The sequence below is a fragment of the Gymnoscopelus braueri genome, assembly GCF_963280865.1.
Source record: "Gymnoscopelus braueri genome assembly, chromosome: 1".
Lineage (NCBI taxonomy): Eukaryota > Metazoa > Chordata > Actinopteri > Myctophiformes > Myctophidae > Gymnoscopelus > Gymnoscopelus braueri.
The window spans coordinates 11,970,334-11,991,327 of record NC_137603.1 but is presented as its reverse complement, the minus strand read 5'-3'; the positions used below and the strand labels follow the sequence as shown (position 1 = coordinate 11,991,327).

Genomic DNA, 20,994 nt, shown 5'->3' with positions numbered 1-20,994 from the left:
GACATCACACACAGACTCAATGGAAGTCAGGGTTTCCCCTAGGTAATTTTTGGGCTGGCCATCTTGACCGACAGGATTATATTTTACTGGCCAAAGAATAATTTATATATTATAATTAACGTCACATGCGTGTTTGCAGATAGGCTACATGCACACAACTGATAATTACACCTCGTTACATTAGCACTGCGCTTCTTTCCACTTTATCACAGATGCAATCTGTTCCTGTTTTTATAGTTACCTGAATAATATCTATCTACTCCATCATGCAGAGGTGTCGCTTGCCAAAAAAGAACTGAATAAAGTGGGCGTGATAACAGCTTGCGTGACTCCGTCTCACAGTATAAACAAATTAATGTATGTTTTGGGCTGTACATCTCATTCAACCTTAATATGCAAAACCTACAGCTTTTGTTTTGTTAATGTTAATTATGTCATCATGAATGATGGCGCAAGGAAGGTTGATTACTTAGTTTACTTGCTTGCATAATATCCACGACCCATACGACTTTGGGTCCCTGTTTTATTATCGTCAATTGGGTCCGGCTTGGTTCAGATTCTATTACCTTGGAAACGCGGTTTTGTTTATCATAACAATCAAGCGAACCAAGAAGACCCATACTCAGCGCTGATTAGGAGGAGGAGACGCAGGCAGCTGTGTAAAGCTTGATTTGTGCTTCGCCGTATGACGGTGATGTTGCATATCCAAAATAGCTGACATACAAGCTCACGTTGTGAGATTGTAGGTCTGATATTTTCAATGCACGGCACCATCGTACGAAAATAGGCTGATCTATCAGATAACTGCAGCGCACAGCAACAGCAGGCTGCTGGGAAATAAACCATTATGATAGGTTTTAATGGTTGTAAACTATCTTTTGCAATCATGCAATGTTGTGTTACTTAATCCAAATAATAATATTAAAAATAGGCTTAAATTATAAAAGAAGCTTCAAATGGACAGCATGTGTGCAGTGTGTGCCTGGGTTGCACTAGGCTGCACCAGCGCTCCTGTTTTCGTGTATAGAGGGGCGGGTGTATAGAGGCGCAGAGAGATTGCGCCTGATCCCATTGGTTCACCGATCTGTCCGTCAACCCCCGCCCCGTTAACACAACATTACGAGCGACGCCCACTGCACTCTGGTTGGTTGGGGAAATGAAACACTTCCTATACCGGGTACACCGACGCGTTCCTCCAGGCTTTTATTTTTTAGCAAAACTAAACAATAAAAGTCTGGAGATCGAGGCTAGGGTTGCACTGACTGCAACACTGACCATATGAAAAGTTGAAAACTTCATTCATTGAGCACATACTGTACGTATGGGACACACACATTGACGAAATGTCCCAGTTTTGCCTCTACACAATGCAAAGACAAAAGTTATTTCATTTAGACCCATAGGGGGTTCCACAAATGTGACAAATGTCACTGTGTGTTGCCGATTTTGTTTTTGGGAGTCATGTGACAATGAGTGTGAAACTGCATTTTGATAATTCTATATTGTTTGCTTGTTGGCTTCCAAAAATAGTGTGAGGGACCTATTTTTATTTTTTACAGTTGCAATACAAATTAAATGAATACATTTCCCAGAGATCTCACCAGTAGCAAAAGTTTTTGCTGCATGCACAAATCTGTCTCAGCACTCCCGTCTTGAGAGCCAACTACCAGCAATTTAGTAAAAAAATTATGTACAGTTGCCTGACACAAAATGACCATTACCCACCAACCAACTATCAGACCATGTTAATTACAACTGCTGCCTTGCCCTTCAGCTCGCCTTGCCTTGGCATCAGTCAATATAGCTTCAAGGTTCAGGGCTTCCTAGTAATTGGAACAAACATGGCAGTAGCCATGTTTGAAGCGAAATCTTTGCCAGCAGCAGTATTGATTACTGTTTTGTCATTTTGTCACGGCTTTCAGTAAAGGCACACACCTTCTGCATACCCATACTAGCCTTGTAATTGGGATTATGATAAGCCTTTATTCAAAGACAGGCTGTCACTACCTCACTGTCTAAGAAACTTTTGTTGTGATGAATTTTAATGAATGAAAGTGACATCAGTATGTCTCACCAAATTAGCCCTTGGCAAAAGCTTACAGGTTGTGGACTCTAAACAGCACTTATCAAGTTCAAGAAAGAGCTGATATAAGCTTAAATTTTAATTCATAATTTCACTGAATTGTCCTATCACTGTGAATTAGTCATGCCACCCTTATTACCAGCTCAGCTCTGGATAATTGAATGAAACAAGATGTAGTTTGTTTTATTTATGGGTCCTTTGTTTGATGCATTAACAGTTGCATGTGTTCCATTGTTGTCTTGCCTGAAGGTTTGTCTGGCCTTTTGAGCTCATGAGAACAGGCTGTTTGAAGGAGCCGATTTGCTCAGTGACAACCACAAAACAGTTGTTGTTGCCTTCAAAGCCATCAACCATCGTGTCCAATTCTGCAGCATATATTATTATTGATATTACCCTTCACCTTCAACACTTTGTATAGACCTAAGCTGAAAGGGGGGGGGGGACACCCCCCCACATACATTTATTATGAGTAGTTGGGGGCCCCACAACAACTCCAGGACCAGCTTGCAGCTATTCAGATATACTGTACAAATTGTCATGTCAAGAACATGAGCACTTTTTAATGGCTGGCTGAAAGGTGAAGTCGCAGTGCATATCATCTCTGTGCTCTGTACTGGGGTTTGGCAAAAAAGTTACATAATGTCTAATAATTTAGAAGGATGTCCGGAAGGAAGTGGTGTTCTTTTTGGGGGGTTTATCATCTCTGAACAACCACTAGAGTACTGTAAATTAGGATATGACTGCACTAATAGGAACTCATACTCAGCATTATTTGTTGTAGAAGTTCAAGTTTGGCAAAAATGGATAATCAGCCCAAAAAGAAAAGGGGAAAGCCCATCAAAAAGGTGATGATTGAAAATTTCAATCTATGACTCGGTAGCAGTGAGAGCAGAGATGAGATGCAAACCAAGCATCCCTTTGGGAAGAGGATATGGATTAAAGGATACTGCTGCTGTCTCCACGGAGACACAGGCAATCACACAGCTGTTTGATATCCTCATGTAGGTTGTGGTTTGGTGCTAAGCTTTGTACTCACTGTGGAGAATTAAATGATGAGTATGATTAATGTTTTTTCTTTTAATCTTTGACACCTGGACACGTGGACAGGCCTACATTTTCTGGTGCCGTTGAGCCCCACGAGAATCTTTGTATTGCACTGCAGACGACCAGTAGCATGTTAGAGACGTTATTATGGCTGTGATTATGGTTGGGGTTCCCAATGGCATAGTGAAACATATTGCTTTCAGAGAGAGAGAGAGAGAGAGAGAGAGAGAGAGAGAGAGAGAGAGAGAGAGAAGAGAGAGAGAGAGAGAGAGAGAGAGAGAGAGAGAGAGGAGAGAGAGAGAGAGAGAGAGAGAGAGAGAGAGAGAGAGAGAGAGAGAGAGAGATGCATGGTGCATGATAAGAAGTTTGTATGCACACATGCATGTTCATTTGATTTGATTTGATCCTCTTGTTTTGCAACATTCTGTCATTTAAATAAGATAGTAACAAATCTCTCATATTTATAGACTGGCCCGACACATTTTCATTGGGTGAAATTGGGCACAGATGGCTCTGATGTAATCTCTTCAGTCTGGTATTAATCATGATGTAGAGGACCAATGCAAAAGACTGCAGTGAAGGTCACAAAGAGGTTGATTTCTCTATATATTCATTCCATAAGACTATATGTCTCAAATTAATAGGCGGATATTGAGAGTATAAAAAGATTCTTCAAGTACAAATGAATAAATAGTAAACATTGATATCCCTATTTGCTATTACTTATATCTGCATGTTTATAAGAGGTAGACAAACACATTTGTTTTGTAATCAATTTAAAAACAGAACCAAGGATAATTTAAATTCCAGTGTACAGTATATCAATAATTTCAGTTTACACTCACACATTTCAGTGTCCTGTGGGTATTTGTCATTTAATCTTGTTTATTGTATTAACAACAGCGGGTATGCTGCGATGTGAATTCAAATATTGCGTTTTTATGAGTTCAGAATGTTGTTTATCACAGTGATTTTTATGTTTCTCAAGGATACTGGTATAAAGACTTTTATTCTGACCGGATGTCAATTTGAGGTTGTTATTTGATTTCGTTTAGTTTTGACTGATTGCTGGTACATTTCTCATGATGATGCTTTTGCATTATTGAGGTCATATGAACGCACTCATGTATCTCCTTTTGTCTCATATGTCTTCTTCACACAGTTACACCCTGCGAGTGGTGGGCAATGGGATCAAGGCTCAGACTGCAAACCCCGAAGTTAAAGTGAAGGGAACAGACCCTGTTATAAATCAGATCATAGATAAACTGAAACACATCAATCAGGTAAGACACTTGTCTTTATGTCTCTCTCTCTGGCCCATTCTCCCCCTTTTTATGTTTTCCAGTATACAGTATCTTTCTGTTCTGCACGGTTTACTTATTTCTCAGAGTTAACGAGTGTTAACCTCCACTCTTTTTATATCCGATAGGCCGGAAGGCCAGGAGGATTATGTTTTCATCCCTGTTTGTTCCCAACTCCCAGAGATTAAAAGAAGGGACACTTAGGGACACTTATCCTATTTTTTTCCAAAATGCATAGAAAACTATGCATTATACCTATAACACAATAAAAACACAATGGTCTTACACCTGCATTAGGCTACTATTCAATTATTAAATCCCCACATAAGCCACGTCCATTTCTGCCTAACGATATTTTCTGCCATTTTGCATTTCAAAACACACTTTTTGCTACGTACTCCTGCAGAGACAAAACTCACACAAATCGCTAGATATGATCTCTGGAGTAATATTTTTTTCATTCAGATGTTTTATGTTCCATTCCAAATGACTATAATTGCCTTCCAAAGTTTGCAGGTGGCCATGCACGCATCGTCTGAATTTGACCCCAAATTTGAGTGAAACATTGAGGGGCCTCTAAACAATGCAGAGCCAAAAGTGATTTCACTTAAACACATAGGGGGTGCCACAAATGCTACAAATATCAGTTTCACCAAATTAGGTACAAATGATCTCGGGAGTCATAAGACGATGAGCGTCAAACATGGTTTTGATAATCCATGCGGTTTGGCTGTTATTAGCTTCCAAAATTAATGGGAGGGGCCTATTTTGTACAAAAATGCCATATGTCATGAATGCAATAACCAAACAACCCCAAATTGGAATGATGAGGGGCCTCCAAAACCACATTCACCTCTGCCCATAGAGGGTGCCACAAATCATAAAGTTGCTCCGTATTGATGTAGTATAAATGCTGTTTCACCCGCAACTTCCTTGGGTCCTGACAGCTGCAATCCATGATTTACACAGCCCTGGATAGGCAACCCAGCCCGGTGGAGATAAGCACCCGTTTCTAGTTTTTGTTTGTTTTGAGTGCAACTTTGAGTTAATCATCAAAAACCTAAAGCTGCTGTTTTTATTTGTTTTGTCTTTTTTGTAATTCGATTAGAGTGTTAACTAGTTTACACCCTCGTCCATCTCGCCGGTAAGTAAGGTATAATAGAGCAATATCGTCTCCAAAACACAATCAACAGAGCACTCCAGGGATGAGAAAAACAAAACAAATCAATGAATACATATTTATAAATCCATTTGAGCCCTTTTGTGTACGTTCACATTTACACAATTGTTATTTGCCCCCTTTGACCAAATCGATGTTGTTTTTCTGTCAGCCAGCCCGGTTCTACGCACTTCTATGCTGTTGTGGCTTGTTTTGATAACTCTCTCTCTTAGGATGATTAGATTAGGACAGCTCACTGTTCCCACCATCTCTGCTGCAGCAGCGACAGCAGTAGCAGCAGCCGTGGATGGGGGCTTGAGCAGCCGTGGCTGGGTGCTTGAGCAGCCGTGTCTGGGTGCTTGAGTAGCCGTGGCTGGGTGCTTGAGCAGCGGCGCTGGCTTCCTCGTCTGCTCGCCTGGTTTCCCGAGAGGCAGGCTGCAGGCGAGGTCGTCTCTGTTGACCCAGTGTTGGCATCCCTCCCTGTCTAATTCACACCATCTGTGGGGTGTCGGAACGCGTTCATAAATCCATATTGCAGCCATTAGAGCTGCTTATCTGCCCTCCTGACGTGTGTGCAGCATTTATTTTTAATTCTTAAAGGTGTTTATGTCCTTGTGTTTGGGAATGTATAAACTATGTATGGACTATTCGTACACAGGCACCTTTGAGTGTTTGTTTACGGCACAGACTACACCAGTCCCAAACAGTGCTGATCGTCAACTAAATCATTTATAATCTGCTGAGGATAAATCCCATTTGAAATTCAGCCTGAACCTCACTGTCAATTTTTGTTGCACCCAAGTATTTCTTCGCTATAGCTCAAGCCCTATTTGTTAGCATATCTTGAGCTGGTAGATCTATTTGACCTATTATTATTATTTTTATGGCAACAATGTTGATTTTTTTTTTATTGCCCAAAATAGGCACCATGGCTTTAATGTGGTTAAACAACCTGATCACCATCATCATTGGACTGTGACTTATTTATTTTCTGTGACTCACCCTGGTGAAATCTTTCAATGGAGCTTTTGAAAGAATAGGTTATTAAACTGTCAACAATGTCTACTACTTCTAGAAATATTGATCTACTGTATAAGCTCTCAACGTGTTGCAATGTGACACATTGTGAGCTTGTAGATCAGCTATTGTCAGTGAATGTTCGCCTATTATGATATGCTCCAGAATAGGGACACTAGAGTTCATGTGGTTAAAGAGCATATAGCCTTGAGCATTGTGTCTGAGAAAAGACAAATTGAGCGATGGGAGGGAAATATGACGCAGACGGACCTCACATTCATCTCTCAAGGTGAAATGATTGCACTTATAAAAACCCCGGCATTGAGCATTTGTTGAGAAGATAAGCGTGATGTATGCATGCAAAAGCTCATTTCATTTCTCTCCAAACAAATATCATGAATCTACTCCTGTTTCGTTCATTTCACTTGACCTTGACTCACAGATGCTCAGAAACGCCCGCACCCTCCTTAAGCCCAAATGGAAACAAATCATTACTATTCAAAGCAGTGACTGCAGCAGAACACAAAACAGCAACGCAGCTATTGACAAATTCATCATGCAATCTGAGAGTACAAACTCAGGATTTCATCATCTTGCTCATCAGCAGCTTCCTCCTATGAATTATTTGTTGACTCGTCTCCTCTCTGCTCACCCCCACCCCCAATGTGGTAAAACCCATCAAGAATCTATAAGTAGGACCTGCCCCTGTGTCTCTCAATCAAAATCAGGGGCAAGCAGCTCCTTGCACAGACCGTGGGTTGAATTATTTACCAGTCATTGATGTCGTGGTTGACCAGCAGTTTTCTTTGTGAATTATTCATTTATCCTGTCCCCCTAGTTCACTGAATTAACTTTGAGAGTGTGTCCACCTTTTATTGGTTGCATTCCTGAACTTGAATAATGACATTGTGCCATTAGGCTGGCCGAGACAGGTTAGGAGAAGGGTGAAATATAACGTAATACTATTTAGCTTGCTTTCAGAATGTGCTGCTATGGTGTGTCAGGGGAAAGAGACAAAGTGCACACGACCACGAGCAGAGCAGGGTCAATATAATGAATTTATTAGAAGGCAAGAAGAACAAGGCTTACAGTGAGGTGAGGCAGGCAGGGGTCAAAACCAGGACAGCAGTCCAAAACAGGCAACCTAATCCAAATAGGGAGCAGGCAATAACCCAAAGGTAGAGGGTCAAAAACAAACTGGTCAGGCACACAGGAGAAGTTCCGAGATGGGAGTCCAGCAGTGTTGATTTTGACAGCAAATTTGGATTTAGTTTTAGTCATAGTCTCTTGAATAAAATTCCATTTAGTTTTAGTCATATTTTAGTCATCTGCAATGTTTTAGTTTTTGTCTAATCTTAGTCGAATCATACGATTTTAGTCGACTAAATCTACAGTTGATTTAGTCGACTAAAATGCATTTTGGCGGTGCCTTGATGGCGTCGTAATGGCTGATTTCACACTTGGTTGCATGCTGAAAATAGCCGATCTACAAGCTCACAACGCGATCTGCTATTTTCAGAGCACAACACCCGTCACAACCGAACATTAAATGTCTTGTCTTTTAGTTCTACTGGATCTCTTCTCCACTCGTCCCTCCCTAACATTTTAGTCTACTTTTTATTAGTTGACGAAATTGTCAATATATTTAGTCTTAGTTTTAGTCATTGTAGCTTAGTTTTTATTTAGTTTTCGTCAGTGAAAAAAGGTAGTCGACGAACATTGTTCGTCATAGTTTTAGTCGACGAAATCAACACTGGAGTCCAGTCCACACAGAACAAGCACACAGTACCTGGCACCTCGGAGTATGAAATATACAGAATACTGAAACGGAACACAAAAGCACAGAATACTGCCTGTAGGTCAGAGAGCTAGTAGTAGTAGTAGTAGTAGCAGCAATGCTTAGAATGTTACAGAGTGAGGGGGAAGTTTAGGAGCAGCAGGGCTGACGAGGGGAAGCGGGAAGTCTGGGAACAGACGAGAGTGGGCGGAGTGAGTCAGGAAACAGCTGAGCTAATGAATGGTGTGGGTACAGGTGAGAGTGGGCAGGGTGGGTCAGGGAACTTTTCTAGTTATTATTATTATCATTATTATTATTATTATTATTATTTGAACATTCTTGGGATTGAGTGCCATAAAATAAAGTGCATGGATAAATATGAATGAATGCTTACACTGTTGGAATGACATTACAATAATGACATTTATTTCATCTCCCTATTTTAAGTCTTTGAAGTGGTCTAAATGTGTCCATTTCCTATCAACAATATAAAAAGTGATTATTAGTGACTATTGGCTGCAATTTTCCAAGTCATAGGTAGTCGTCTATAAAACATGCTATGCTTGTTTTGTCTTCTTCAGCAAGGCACAGCTGGGATGCCAAAATAACTCATTCACCAAGCAAATGCTTCCGATTATAACCGAAACCTTTCTAGAAGTTCAGCAGTGATTCATTAAGCCATCTGATCATCTAATCATATCGAGAAGGATAGCAGGAAATAGTGGTGTTTTGGCTCTTTGATTCACAAATGTAATTACTTTAAAATTGACAGTGCTGTAGACACACATATTCTTTGTTTGTTTGTTTGTTTGTTTATTAAGGATCCCCATTAGTCTACACCTTAGTGGAGACTATTCTTCCTGGGGTCCAGGCAAAATCATCACAATACAAATCATAAAATGCAGTACAACATAACCAATGTTAGTGAACAAAAACACAAACTTAGAGAACAGCATTTATATTAACAATAACAATTTAAATTAAAAACAAAACAAAACAGGTTTGTCTGTCCGAAAATACCAAAAATAATAACCTAATCTAATCTAATTTCCTTTTTGATTATTGCTTCCTTAAGTTTCTTTTTGAAACCAAATGTATTTCTTGTTAGAGTCAAATATGGGGGGAGCACATTCCAGTATGCCATGGCTCTGTACATTACTGTTTTCTTACGTGCATTGATTCTGGGCAGAGGTAAAGTAAAGTGACCACTTGATGCTTGTCTAGTATTATAACCATGTCTTTCATTTGCAGGTAATAGCTGTAAAAACAAACTAAAGGGTTTCTGTGAGGAATACAATTTTTTTTTAAACAGAATAAGGCTGCATGCCAGTCTTTCATCCACCCTCCTCCATGACAGTCTGGCATGCATAGCATCCACACTACTCCTAACAGAGCAGTGAAGTGCTAGTCTTGCCGCTCTGTTCTGAGCAAGCTGAAGTTTGCCAAGTTCTTGCTTTGATGCACTAGACCAGATAACAGGACAGTAGTCCAGATTTGACAGAACTAGAGATTGTATGACTAGTCTAATTGTTGTGTTAGTTAGCAGATAAGCACTCCTTCTAATGGTATAGATGGCATTACTCATTCTCACCACTGTATTATTAATCTGGGTGGACGTGGACCATGACATATAAATGTCATGGTTAACTATATAAATCACATTTTATTTCCCCCAATCATATAATAAATGATCATGTCCATTTAAGGTTCATTGCAGCAAAGTACGAGCCATATACTGTATATTAATGAAAAATCCAGCCAACAATAATTTAGCTGTGCAACTGTAGATTCATATCATTTGAAAATGATGTATTCTTATTCATGTTGGAAATTAATGTTTGTGTACAAGTTGCATGATCTTTCATCATATTAAACTGACTTCTTCATTTTGAAACAAACACACACACGCACGTACGCACGCACGTACGCACGCACGCACGCACGCAGGCAGGCAGGCAGGCAGGCACACACACACACACACACACACACACACACACACACACACACACACACACACACACACACACACACACACATACACACACATACACACAATGTTGTATTGAAACATACAAAACAATTACTAATCCAATATTTATCCTTCAAAAAGAATTCATAAGAATTGTAAATAAAAAAACTAACCAACTCTTTATCAAACTAAAAGCACTAAAATGCAAAGATCTGGTTGACCTTAAAACAATTCAAATAATGTACAATAATGTACAATGTACAACGTTGTTCCAAATTAGAGAGAGTCAACACAATTTGAGAGGAGTCTGTATGTTTAAACAGCAGTTCATGAGGACCAATGTATATATATCAAATGTCACTGTATTTCTTTTAGGGGTTACTCTGTTGAACAAATGCAGAGAAGAATTGAAACAAAGTGCGACATGGAATATGTTTAAACAATGTTTAAAACATATATCAAATAGATATAGGATAGAATAGGTAGTTAGGTACAACAGTGTATAGGTTTTGATTTGGAGCATCATTTTGATTGTCTTGTGTGCTTGATTGTTTGTTCGTTAGATAAATGAAAAATGTAATTTATAGTGTCACTGTGTAATTGCACGCTTTTAGGCTGTGTACAGAGTGGGAGTGTATGCACACCCCTCAGGCTGCCAGTCTCAATTATCCGGTGGTGGAGAAAAAGGTCAGACTGATTCTAGAACAAGATCTTGTTGATCCCCCTGCCACCCCCCCATCTCTCTCTTTCTCTCTCTCTCTCTCTCTCTCTCTCGCTCTCTCTCTCTCTCTCTCTCTCTCTCCACACTATGATATCTTATGCTTTTGCGAAAATTATTAACAAACGACACAATACATCATTACTGCTACTATTACAGCAGCTGCTGCAGCATTTCTGTCTCAAGAGCATTAAAAGCATCAGAAAGCTACAGTATCAGTGTTAAAGACACCTTTAAATGATAAAGCCTACCAATCATTCAGAATCTTCATTAAGGCTGGGATACTTTGTTGCATGGGAGAAGAGTCGACAAAACTGCAAAAAGTCTACCATACAGGGAACTACTTGGCCAATGCATGGCCTTGATAAATAGCGGTTAACTGCTATTCTTCAGAGAAAACTTTAATCACCTGAATTAATTTCTTTATAAATGACTTCTCTAAGAGAAAAGGTGTGACAGAAGAGCAAAATAAAAGGACAGATACCCAGGACAAATTAGCACAAATACAGGGAATTAGCCTGTATCTCTCTCCCCCCCTTTCTTCCAGTTTCATTGATTAACAATCATATATACATGATATATGGCTCTTTATTCAAATTGACCCACCATCAATTCAATTCAGAGATGGAGACCACATTGGGACCTTTTTGTTCTCATCCACATCACTGACATGATCAATGCTTCTTGTTGTGTTTGCTGATCTTAATAGTTTGGGCCAAACTTGCTTCCAAATGCCTCCAATTGCACAAACTATATGCAGTGTAACTATTTTCCCAAATGGACCCTTATGGGGTTCCTTACAAATGTACCCTCATGGGTGCAATTGGGATTTTACTGGGTAGTTAGAATAAAATTAATTCATTTCATGTAAACATTTGAGTTACCAAGGTAACCAAGAAGTATTTATGAAACAAGTGGTTTAAAAAAAAAATGTCATTAAAAGTTTCTGTATGATATGCAAGACAAGTGGTTCAGTTCATCAGACATGTTCACACTTGAAAATACGCTCCTCAAGATACTAATGCTGTAGCTACTTGACATTTATTCATTTGACATAAGGGATTTGTGGGAGAAGGGGCTTATTATGCTCATGTAGCCTATAGTTATTATATTTTTATTATCTCCCCTTTGGATGATTTTCACAGTTAAAAAACCTTACTGGCTTACGTTGGCCACATTTAATATGAACCCTCAATATTGTAACATATATGACAGAAAATAAGGAAAAGCATAAGAGATCCCCTTTAAGTTAGACCCTTTTCAGTAGCTGGAAGATTCAACATCATAATTTAATTGTCTCTGGCCATCTGCAACTGAAATATGCTATATATCAGCCATTTAGTTTTTGTTTATGAATGTCTTAATCAACTACGCTTACTTTCCCTACCTTGTATTCCCCCCCCTTTTTAGCTTTTCTTGAGATCACAAATTCACACATTACACACTTTCATGTTGACATTGTTTGGTCTTTATTTAGATGCAGTTCTTGCCTGTGAAATATAGTTATTACCAATAGATATAGATTTAACGACTGTCTGAAAAGTTTTTCTCAGTATTACCTAACTCTCACTTGCGAATGCACACACACCTGCATGCCCGCACACACACACATTAAGTTAAAGTAATACTAGGTAACGTTTTCAACAAAACTAAAGTTAAATTGTATATCTTTTGTGAGTGGCAAAAGTTTCACAACACCCACTCCATGAATTTCACCCCCGGAAGCCTTTTATTTATATATTTTGTATTGAACGCTGTCGGGGGGGACTTTCCCGGGAAAATGACGTCATCTGGCCAGAAAACGGAACTACCGCAACGGTTTCCTGTTTGGCCAGGAACTACCGCGCTAATAACAAAAAGGAACCTCACGCTGATTTTAAGAGAATGTAGGATTGGAAGATCGAAAAAGAACAGAAAAAGAAAGCACAGCTCATGGTAACTAATGCTCCACTGGCTAAGAGAAACGATCCGCAGATAGTATAAAACAATTAAAAGATCGCTTTTTGAAACGCTTCCGGCTTCCGGTGAAAACAAATGGAATTCTGGGTAATCGAGGACTACGGAAATCATATACTTTCCTTTGTCATGTGGATTTTTATGGCATAGCTCTGAAAGAGGTAACCATCCCCCTGGACCGATCGGTGCCAAATTTGTTGTGCACACTGTCACTAGGGTAACGTAGAATCCCAATTCATTATTATGTTCTACACTTTTTGAAATGTTGCCCAAATATGGAATCATATGTCATAGAAATTCACAACTGGTGTCATAGATCAGTAGTTTTCAACGCGACGTGCCATTCGAATTCGGTCCCGATCGGATCCCGCGTTCGTGATACGAGCCGTTTTGATTTGAGGAAATAGCCCCCTCCCACTAAAGAAACAGGCCCCTCCCACAAATATAACGGGCCTATTATATTGTCACGTCACTCCTGAGATCACTTGTGTTTAGTGATGTGCGGGTCGGGTTTTTTCATGACCCGCCCCGCCACGCCACGCCACGCCACGCCACGGAACCCAACCCACCTTGGGGTTTTTTTTGCGTGTGAGAGCGGCTGACCCGCTCACCCGCAGCCCGCATAATTGCCTCTGAAATCCTGACTGGACCACCCGCGTTGGGTTGACCCGCGGGACTCGCAGGTTACGGGTCGGCCCGCTCATCACTACTTGTGTTTCATTTTGAGAGGATTGATCCCCCCAAAAATCTGGTTTTTGCATCAAACGGTCACATTTTACACATTTGTGGCGCCCCCTATGGATCAAAGTGGAAATGCTTTTGGGGATTCGTTGAGTAAACCACCCTCAACATGTGATTCAAATTTGGGTTAGGGTGGACGTTTCGTTTGTGATTTCTGGCATTTTTTGTAAAACGGGCCCCTCCCATTAACTTTGGAAGCCAATTACGGACGAACGGTAAAGACTATGGATATTTTTATCGCATGGGTCCAGAGCTCATGTGTACCGATTTTTGTGAGATTTGGACAAAATATGTGGGAGGAGGAGCTAAAAGTGTGTTTTGAAGAAAATTCTAAATGGCGGAAAATCTATCCAGACAAATGGGCGTGGCCTATATATATTCTATGACCTACGGTTCAAGAGTTATAGGCCAAAAGGTAAAGTGGGCTGTTATAGCGCCACCACGTGGCCGACTGATGTAATTATTTTATTCATAATTTGGCAATAAACTATGAACCTCCCCTCCAAGTATTTTATCTCTAGCCTTTACAGTTTCTGAGAAAGAAATACTTGAATTTGAGTTTTTTCATTTTCCCATTAAAGTGGATGGGGAAATTTAATGCACTCAATCAATCAATATCAATTAAACTATGTAACCAATATCTTAGCAAAGTACAAGCACAGGATTCCCGCTGAAGCCGGTCATTTTGACATATGGCACTAAATTGTGAAAAATAAACTGTGGGAGAAATAGCGGCTGAAAATAAAGTTTATCTAGAAATAAAGTAGGTAGAGTACTATAGTCTGGTTCCACACTGGGACCTTTGAAGCCAAACGATGGCATCTTCTTTTTTGGCATTTTGAATCCTCCCTCTGGACCTTCAATGTCAACATCAGGACCTTCAATGTCCACTTTAGGTGCTTCTAAGTCTCCCTCAATCTTTGGAACCGAAACATCCAAATCCCCTATTTGAGCTTTGGACCTTTCAGGTTGAAATCAACATCTGACCCATTGACCCATTGACCTGGAGGACAAACCATCCGTTAGTAAATTAGCCTCGATTTTTGTGTCAGTAAAGTCCTTTTCATTCAATAAGGAGATTGTAAGAAACAGATTATTTGCATGGATCACTGTTGAGGCTTACCCAACATAACGGATGCGATCACTGCAATGACTCCATATAAGATCCTGGACATCTTGGTCCAGGATAAATATAACCCAGGTAGGGTGGGATAGATGGGATGGGATAGGATGGGATGGGATGGGGTGGGGGTGGTGGCACAGGAATGGGTTATACAGGTTTTTTTGTTATTCCTTCTGTGTGAATAACTCATAGATGCCAATTAGTCCGTGAGCCAGGGGGGTTGGTCAGTATCATCTGAGGCGAATAATGCTCATAGTGATTTTTGTCAAGGTATGCATGTCTAGAGTTAGAAAATATGTAATAGCCTTGCACCAATGGTAGCTTTATGTGTGCTATCATGCATTTTATTTTATAACACTAGGCGAAAATTACATGGGTCAATATATGAAAACATACTACTTAACCCCCCCCAAAAAATGTATACAAAAGGTTTTTCGATTGGTTCCGGTACCTCTAGGCATGCTTAAGAACATACTAAAAATCTAGGAAATTATGTCTCGTAAAGCCATCATTTTCAAGATGGCATCCAATTTGGCTGCCAGGAGCTTAAATGGCTTTATGATACTGTTCAACCTAGAAAGGTGGTTTTGGTGTCTAATCCTAAGTTTTAGGCTTCAAGGAATGTGGATGAATCAGTGAAATTACCATCAGTTAATTATTTATAGCCAAATCAAAGATGTTGTTCATCCCAAGGGGATGTTCCATTGTACTAAATTATGTTAAAAACAACAACATGGTGATTCATATGGGGACCTGAGGGGGGGGGTTCATAGGTGTAGGATCTATTTCTAATGTTATATTTTCACTTGCCGGTCAGTCTTTGGCCTATGTGCTAAAAGTCAGGTCAAGGTCTCTCTCGCACCTTATCGTCCAACCAGGTGTCCAAGCAGGCAGCAGATATGGTCAATGGTTGACATGTACGGTATTCACCTCACAATTGACATGGAGCCGTTTGCTGACACCTTGCAGGTATGCTGGAATCAGCATACCTGAACAGAACCAGAACAGATCTATAATGTAAATGTGCATCCCGGTGGGATGCATGTTATACAGTCACTCTTCAGCTGCATTGCAAAACTGATGCAAGGCTCAGAACTGGAAATGCATGTGATTGCAGCATATGGGGGGCTGACAGGCAAGTTCAGTGGTAAGTCCTGAGTGTATCAGCAGCACTCTTGGAGTGGTTTCTATCAACTGGGCCAAAGCCATTTGAACAGATACAGCAGTAGCCTACCTGGACATTGTGCATCTGCATCCTACTGTCCGACAGTGGGTAGACAACTTCATTCTTCCTACACTTCAGATCCACCAGTTTGAATGTGCAGGGACACACATTGACATTAACTTGTCACCTTTTCTCTCATGACGCACATGATGAAGTACTTCTTCCGTGCTGGCCATGTGCAGTATGCTTGAAATATAACCCAGTGCCTGCTGAAGATGCATGTGCTCCTTGCCATAGAGAATAAGAAATACCACTCTATATTTTTCAAATCGGCCTCATGGTGGCGCTATAACAGGCAGATTCATGTTTTGGATGAAACTTATTTTTCTTTATTTCTTCTCCTTCATTTTGTCCCAAACGTTCAACAATAACTTAACAGATAAATAACATGAAAAAATTACAATGGAAGGGGTTTGAATTCAGTGTTTTACCTAAAGCATTACATAGATTCCATGATGTAAACATGTCAAGTAAAAAAGAAAGGCTTTGGCTCTGATTATCTCCGCTCAACAAGAAATTATAAGTAGGACTTAATGCGATTAAACTGGGTGTAAATCACACAAATAACACAAATAAGGTGTTGGATTCCAATTGAGTGACTAATAAATCATGGTTCCGCAGAGAGAGGCAAGGAGGGCTGCGCCAAGAGCAGCAGTCAGGGACAGCTTGGTCGTGGGGGCTCCGCTGAGTGTGACTGGGTTGCATTTATCAGTGGCGCAACAGTCGATCTTGGTCTCGTAGGTGATGCCCAGCAGGGTGGAGTTGGTGGTGGCATTGCATCCAGTTGTCGCCGTGCAGCCCTGGCTGCTGAAACCATTGAAGCCGGAAATACTGGGGAATGCTGGACACAAGGAACGCAGAGAGATGATGAGTCAATGTGAATGTCAAACACATGTACTCATGTGCTGTGTGTGTGTGCATGCATTACATTAGCAGGGTTTTACTGTGCATGTGAATGCGTGAAGAAGTGATGGTACAGTAATTCAAAGTGACAAGAATATCTCTCAGGTGTGAATGCATGAATCCCTATGAATGATGTGATGAGGATGGGTAGAGGACTTACTTGATGCAGCAGTAAAACAGACCTCCGTGCTATTCTGTGTACAGGTGACATCTTTAGAATTGAGGCAGTAGCCCAGAAGACCCACACTGCAACTGTTGCAGGTCAGACTGTCCGCTAAAATGTGGAGTTAGTTTCACATCAGAACATCATAGACCTTGAAAGACCATTTTTATAGGATCAAAGTGTCAGGAGTTTAAACACATTTTATGAATTGCATTATGCTTATTTTCAGTTTGAAAACTCAAAAAAAAATCTACATGGAACATTAAAAATGTCCTGAATCCATTAAAGTATAGCTAGGAGAAGACAGTGTGATGATTGACTTAATTTAGTTTATCATCAATTTACTTCAACTGGTGTCTCAGAAAATCAGGTTTGACATTCTCTACTCTTTCGTTAGAAAGGTCAAGTCAAGGACACAGAGATATCAACATATGCCGCTCACCAGAGTGACAACAGTGATGATTATCTTTCCTTGATAAACACCTACAATAAGAACTACTACTTATTAAACATATATATTAGACCACTGTTTATCAAACTGTAAAAGGCCCATTGACCTGGAGGACAAACCATCCGTTAGTAAACTGCCTTGATTCTTTTGTCAGTAAAGTCCTTTTCATTCAATAAGGAGATTGAAAGAAACAGATTATTAGCATGGATCACTGATGAGGCTTACCCAACATAACGGATGCGATCACTGCAATGATTCCATATAAGATCCTGGCCATCTTGGTGTATGTGATGTGTTCTTGAAGACACACAGCTGAGCTGAAAGTTCTGATCCTTAGTGAATGGATGAAATGCTGAGGCTGTGGCACAAGTCTGTTGTTTAAATACAACCCAGATAGGGTGGGATGGGGTGGGATGGGATGGGATGGGATGGGATGGGGTGGGGTGGGGCTGGTGGCACAGGAAGGGGTTATACAGGTTTTTTGTCATTCCTTCTGTGTGAATGACTCATAGATGCCAATGTGTCTGCTACAGTATGTGGTCTCCGCCAGTCTGGCCCGCAAACTTTGGTCATAGCCACTTGGAATGGGATCTGAAAAATCAAACTGTGTGCACCTTGATCCTCTGTTATGCAGTATGCAGACAAGTCCTGAGCACCTCTACTGCAACATATTTGGCAGCACTATCCCGAAGCACAGTATCCAAAACTCCACAACACTATTAAGTGTCCTATCCTTCAACTATAAATGTCCATATCTTTACAGTTCTCTTTTCAGATAGCATCCATACTCACTCAGAAACATATTTAGATGTCTCACACACGCTCCTCTCCTCCGGGCTAGAATGTTGACCAGCCACAGCCCAACTTGTAGTAATTAATGTCAGCTGGTTATGGTAGAAATACATGAAAACCCAGTTCCAAACAAACTAACCTTCTGGATTTTAACAGGTGTACACGCTGATATATCCTCACCCTGGCTCTTAATTTGGTGACCACATTTATCTGATAATTGAATTTACAACCAACCCTTAAACATCACTGTTTTTACATCTGTGTTTATCCGGAACACTCGCCCCAAAACACGCTCGCCTTCAGCGTCGATCCAGACGCCCCGCTCGAGCGGAACCCTCGCCACAACGACATTCCACTCGCCACGCCGGCGTCTTTGTGCATTAAACTGTGCATAATGTCACAGCTGTCCTGGAGAAGATACACAGGTATTGTAAACAACACCAGTCAGACAGCATTCCGCAGAGGTCCCTGGCACAAAATAGGCCAAATCAGCTGGCATCTGAACATTCCAGGTGGAAAGCATTCCAATGGTCTCATTTGCATTGTTCTGATAAAATTCTCTCTATGTTGTTTAAGGGTGAGACAAATTTTTGTTTAAAATGTTGTGTTCAAAACCATGGACCCGCACCGGCGTGACGAGTGGACTGTCGTTGGGGGCGAGGGTTCCGCTTGAACTGGGCGACTGGACTGGGCGACTGGCTGGGGGGCGAGCGGTCTGCTCAGAAAATTGGGGCGAGCATTAATTACTACAAGTTGGGCTGTGGTTGGTCAACACGCTAGCCTGGAGGAGAAGAGTGTGTGTGAGACATTTAAATACGTTTCTGAGTGAGTATGGATGCTATCCGAGAAGAGAACTGCAATGACATGGACATTTATAGTTGAAGGATATGACATTTAATAGTGTTGTGATGTTTTTAGTTTGCTTCAGTATGTAGGTCATGCAATCAAAATAACATTTCCTTTGGATTCCTTGGATCATTACCGAACTCCCCAAATAAGCCACTGCCATTTACACCCAACAAGTATTCTGCTATGTTGCGTTTTTTTGCTACGACTCTTACCGATCTTATCCAAACCTAACTCAAATTGGTACAGATTATCTCTGTAGTTATGTGATCAAGATATATCTGTCAACTTTTTCGGATTCTATTCCGATAGACTACAATTGGTCTTCAATGTTTGCTGGAAGGGCCCATTATGTACAACATACAAGAACCGCTGGACCGATTGGCAGGAAACTTTGCACAGTAGGCCAAGGAAGAATCGCCACCCAATTTGTTTTCAAATCAGCCAGTTATAGCGCCACCATGACAAAGATTTTTGCAAGAGATTTTCTTTGTTGCTACTCCTACAGATTTTTGTCCAAACCTCACGCAAATCAGTATACATTATCTCTGCAGTCATGTATAATGTGAGGAGGGGACAGGAGGTTTGTGTCAGACCAGAGACTGTGGGAGGCAATGTTTCAGTGAATGAGATAAGAGGGAGTCAGGTTATGGAGAGTTTGTAGTTAGTGTGGTTCCCCGAATGGGTACGGTATTCCTCGCGTCCCAGCGGCCGCAACCCGCGTCGGCTTAACCACACTTTGCAATTTCCCAGAATTGCGACACGTCTAGTTATAGTTATTAGACCGTTAAAAGAATAGAAAATAATAACTTATACAGACAAATAAGAGAATAAAATTACAGTGCAACACAATAATCTAAAACCTCACCAAATAGCAGCAGCAAACAGAAAATTGTTCAGCTTTGGTTTAAAAGAACTGAGAGTTGTAGCAGACCTGACATTTTCTGGGAGTGTGTTCCTGTGTGCTGCATATAAACTGAACGCTGCTTCTCCACATTTAGTTCTGACTCATTCATAAAGCAGACCTGTCCCAGATGACCTAAGAAGTCTGGGTGGTTCATGAAATATAGTTTGGCCCTAAACCATTCAGTGCTTTATAGAATAAATTCTTTGACACACAGGGAGCCAGTGTAATGACCTAAGAACTGAACCACTTTCTTGGTATTAGTAAGGACTTGAGCAGCAGCGTTCTGAATCAACTGCAGCTGTCTGATCGTTTTTTTTTTAGAGAGACCTGTAAAGATATCATTACAGTAGTCGAGTCTACTGAAGATGATAGAATTGTCAAGTTTAAAAAAAGAAAATGTTATACCTTTATTATAGATAGAGAGAGAAATGGGGAGTGACACACAGCTTTACATTGTAGCCTAGGTGCCTGGACCGCTATGCCAGCGGTCTAGGCCAGAATTATCAAGTTTTAACACATGCAAAAGACATGCTTAGTCTTGTAAACTTTAGCACGTGTAGCATTTTTGGTGTGAAATTTCAGGTCAGCGCTGTGCAATTCAGTTGCTTTTGTACAGTCACTGCCTTGAGAAATTGTGCTAATGTAGCAGCAAAACATTTGCTATGTGGATAGAGGCATTATAGTATTGTATTGGATCTCGTCTTTCCCATCTGTATGTGTCTGAATCTAGCAGCATCTGTTTTGTGAGGAGAAAATAAATTCCTCCAATCACAGGAGCCTCGTTGTTGCCAAGAGCCCTTCAACAGACTATTTAGCAGG

General features: G+C 40.6%; 1 protein-coding gene across 1 annotated transcript in view; it reads left to right on the top strand.

Annotated features, from left to right (window-relative positions):
- Positions 1–20,994, top strand: part of gpc5a (glypican 5a) — a 124,370-nt gene that overhangs the window by 64,293 nt on the left and 39,083 nt on the right. The window contains exon 7 of the mRNA XM_080438704.1: positions 4,290–4,410. Coding sequence (XP_080294830.1) covers positions 4,290–4,410 — 121 coding nt within the window. The remainder of the gene's footprint in view (positions 1–4,289; positions 4,411–20,994) is intronic.